General features: G+C 40.4%; 1 protein-coding gene across 10 annotated transcripts in view; it reads right to left on the bottom strand.

The window, feature by feature from the left end:
- KIAA1217 (KIAA1217 ortholog) overlaps nucleotides 1–4,292 on the bottom strand; it is a 253,350-nt gene that overhangs the window by 140,628 nt on the left and 108,430 nt on the right. For 6 of the 10 annotated variants that reach the window (XM_024215983.2, XM_024215987.2, XM_024215992.2 and 3 more), the window contains exon 3: nucleotides 2,013–2,093. The exons of the other annotated variants lie outside the window; for them this stretch is intronic. In XM_024215983.2, the coding sequence (XP_024071751.1) occupies nucleotides 2,013–2,093 (81 nt within the window). The remainder of the gene's footprint in view (nucleotides 1–2,012; nucleotides 2,094–4,292) is intronic. 10 annotated transcript variants of the gene reach the window in all.

Genomic DNA, 4,292 nt, shown 5'->3' with positions numbered 1-4,292 from the left:
TGGCCGCCCCAAGCACCTGCTTGTTAAGCTGGTGCCTGGGGCGGCCAAGGGAGAGGGGCGGCACCTGCAGCAATTCGGGGGCGGCAGGTCCCTCACTCCCTCTAGGAGCGAAGGACCTGCTGCTGAACTGCCGCCGCCGATCGCGGCTTTTTTTTTTTTTTTTTTGCTTGGGATGGCAGAAATGCTGGAGCCGCCCTGACTAGGAGGGCATATCTAGTGGGGTCCCACAGAGGTCAGTGCTGGGTCTAGTACTATTGAATATTTTCATTAATGACTTGGATAATGCAGTGGAGATTATACTTATAAAATTTGCAGATGACACTAAACTGGGGCAGGGGAAGGGTTTGCAAGCACTTTGGAGGATAGGATTAGAATTCAAAGCAACCTTGACAAATTAGAGAATTGGTCTGAAATCAGCAAAATGAAGTTCAATAAAAACAAGTGCAAAGCACTTCACTTGGGAAGGATAAATCATATGCACAACTACAAAATGGGGAATAACTGGCTAGGTGGCGAAACTGCTGAAACAGATCAGCGATTATAGTGGATCAAAAACTGAATGAGAGTCAACAATGTGATGCAATTGTGGAAAAAGCTAATATCATTCTCGGGTGTATGAATAGAAGCATTGTATATAAGACATGGGAGGTAATTGTCCCACTACTTGGCACTGGTGAGGCCTCAGCTGGAGTTCTGTGTGGCACACTTTAAGAAAGATGTGGACAAATTGGAGAGGGTTTGTTACAGGAGTGGGTGGGTGAGATTCTGTGGCCTGCGTTGTGCAGGAGGTCAGACTAGAAGATCATAATGGTCCCTTCTGACCTTAAAGTCTATGAGTCCCCAGAGAAAAGCAATAAAAATGATAAAAGGCTTAGAAAACTGACCTATTAGGAAAGGTTAAAAAAACTGGACATGTTTAGTCTTGAGAAAAAAAGACTGAGGGGGGACCCAATAACAGTCTTCAAAATATGTTAAGAGCTATTACAAAGAGGACGGTGATCAACTGTTCTCCATGTCCACTTGACAAGACCTAATGGGCTTAATCTGCAGTGAGAGAAATTTAGTCTAGATATTAGGAAAAACTTTCCAACTATGAGGGGAATTAAACTCTGGAGGCTTCCAAGGGAGGTTGTGGAATCTCCATCATTGGAGGTTTTTAAGAAGAGGGTGTACAAACACCTGTCAGGGATAGTGCAGGTTTGCTTGCACACAGGGCAGACTTGAGGACTTTTCAAGGTCACTTCAAGCCCTAAATTTCTATGGCTCTATGATGTAACAAGGGACTATGAAGTGGCACAAGTGTGAGGAGGAAATTGGGCTGGGAGCCATTGGAAAAGATAATAAGTATATGTTCCCATTCCCTGTATCCCTCTCCATAGCCCACCCCATTGGTATGCCCCATAAGGATGTCCCTCCAAGGGGCACAAAAATCTAATGTCCTATTAAGGGACATCCTTATGTCTTTCAAAACCACAAGAAAGAGCAAACTACATGATCCCTTTGCAACAAGTACGAAAACATACATAGGTAAATAAGCGTCCTCACCTCCACAGGCCAACTTTTCTGCAGCTGTTTGATCTCTCAATTAATTCAAAAACAAAAAAAACCTTCAAATATATAATGCAATATATATAGAAATCAGCACATTTTAAGGTGGTTATTAATGCATTGGGGCCACATTCTTCCCTCAACAACATGCACTCAACTCCCACTGAGTTGAAGGAGTGGGGTGCATCTAACCAAGACAAGAGTGTGGACATTTATGCCTACCATGCCATTAGAGGCAAACTCAGAAATTAAAACAATGTCAAAGGATCCACATGCATTAGATTGCTGTACTCATTTTGCTTGATATGAACCATACTTCACCACGGTGGAATACAAAGGGAAAAGCATGCATGTCCAGATTTACTCAAGGACACTAACACTAGTTGTGAGGCAAACCACACACAGTTAAAAGGTAACAGGCTCAATCCAAGGCAGAGTGCATAAAAATAAAGTACAGTACTAACTCTCTGAGAGGATTCAATTTTCATCAAGTACCTTTGAATGTCAAGTTCTGAATGAAGGGAGACCAACATACACTGCAAAGCCTGTAGATCAAAGAAAGAGACAGAGAGAAGAAGAAAAAAAGAAAAAAAAAAAGAGAAAATTGTTAAAAGGAAAAATAAATCAAAACAGAACAAAAAGAGAATGGCCTGTGCATAATGAAACTGTACTGCAGCATACCAGCAGTGGAAAGGAAAGATAAGATATATACTGGAAAAATACATAGAACAAAAGGCAGCATGAACACAGTGAACAATATAGTCTTATCAATCGGTAATACAGTTTCACTTCAGTATTCCAAGAAGAAGTTCTAAAGCATTGAACTTAGAAAGTGCACTAGGAACTGGTGAGTTGTGAATGTTGACAGTGATCTTACTATAACCCAAGTTTAAATGAAGACGATGCCATCTTGTTAGCCTGTCACTCCCCATAGCATCCAGCGTCTCAGAGTACGAAGAGCGTTGCCTGATCTCATGAATTTACTGCGAGTTTCACAATAGTTGGAGTTTTGCATAAAGCTCCAGCTCCCAGAGTCATAGGATTATGACTTTCATTTAAAAACAAGTTTCTAGTCTTCATAGTTATGGAGAAAATCTTGAAAATAGGAGGCTTAAGATCCACAATACAAATAAAAAGAATCCCAAATGTAGTATTGTTAACATCTCATGATTTTAGGGGGCCTAACATTATTTGTGAACACTTGGAGTTCTACATGTAATGCTACATGTAATTTAAATGTAATTTAATCCTTTGTTTATTTGTTTCTAAGAAAAGAAAAGCATTTTACTGTATTTCTAAATCTTCTCCCCTTTCAGCCTGTGTCAAACTCCTATTACAACTGTTACAGTGCTTAATTTGTGCCAGGACTTGCCACAGCACCTCTAGGCTTGACAGTTCATAGCCCTGGCACCCCTGGGCTTGCCGCATCAGTTATGAATGTAAAAAAATGCTTGAGCCCCAGCACCTCTTTCATTACAAATTAAGCACCACAACTGTAATGACTCCACTATTGCCTATTCTATACTTTCTGCTATTAGTATGAGACAAAGTGAGAAACTAAGCTAAACAAATAACTATTAACTACTACAAATATCTTGTAGAGCAAGTGAGCACGTCATATAGTGCCAACACTATAATTAAGACAGTAATCCAAAGAATCTTTCAATTCTTGTATACAAAACCCATGGCAGACATGATTATATGATATTTAATTCCAGGGGCAAGCCTATTAGTACACAAATATTTTATATTTCTTCAAGATTTAGTCAACTAGATAAGGGTTTTTTTGAGGGGGGGGAATTATACCTCTTTTTAAAAGAAAACAATAGAACACTTCTCCCCGATGACAAACGTACTGTTTAGATTTGTTCAAGTAAAATAAGATGTTTACAAGTAAGTTATTTGTACAAACACAAGAACATACTAAATGCAACCTGGAAGCACCAACTGGATAAATTCCAATCCTGATCCCAGCACAAAGGCACAGACAACACGGTCAGTTGTCACGGTCTCTGCACTATTGAAATCATGTCAACTTTTGCATTTGTTTCTGAAGTCACCCTCCCAAACACACACACTCCAAAAGGTTTTACTTTATTTTTAATTGAGAAATCATTCAGATAGAAAAATCCATCACATTATTTCATTTTTTTTTACATCAAGTGCTAAATCCCACAAGGCCAAGTAGCTGGATTGTGTGCAGGGTTTTCCATGGGAAGGAATCTCTCCCACGCTGCAGAGCTTCCCTGCGGTTTCTGTAGCCCTCATCATGCACAAGACCCTAATTGTGTAGCGTGCAATGATCCACATACTGGCAGATTCACCAGCTCCGCTCCCACTCTGACCTCCAGCTCTTACCCAAGTTCCACTGAACAGGATGGAGTTGAGCTCCATGCCCGATGGGTTCCTTAAATCCTGTCACCCCACACAGTGAAACCAAACTGGTGCCACTGCCTCTGGAGCCTTCCACATCACAAAGGAAGGGGCCAGATTTAACTCCCAAGTGTGTCTCATTATTAAAGTTAGGAAGCCACTTGAATAGCGTATCTTTTTAGGGGGGAAATGTCTGTTATTAAATTAGCCTTTTAAAAATAATCAAATTGTAATGTAAATTCTATAGCAGGCAGGCAGGTCAGAATACACAGTTAAAAGCGATCAATCAATTTCATGGACATCTAAAAAACCCTCTCCTCTTAGTACGACGACATATTCTCTGCCCCTCAATATCACATGTCGTAGCATGC

Source organism: Terrapene carolina, unplaced genomic scaffold (assembly GCF_002925995.2).
Source record: "Terrapene carolina triunguis isolate 2854851 unplaced genomic scaffold, T_m_triunguis-2.0 Scaffold84, whole genome shotgun sequence".
In the NCBI taxonomy this organism is placed as follows: Eukaryota; Metazoa; Chordata; order Testudines; family Emydidae; genus Terrapene; species Terrapene triunguis.
This window is presented reverse-complemented; position numbering and strand designations above follow the sequence as displayed.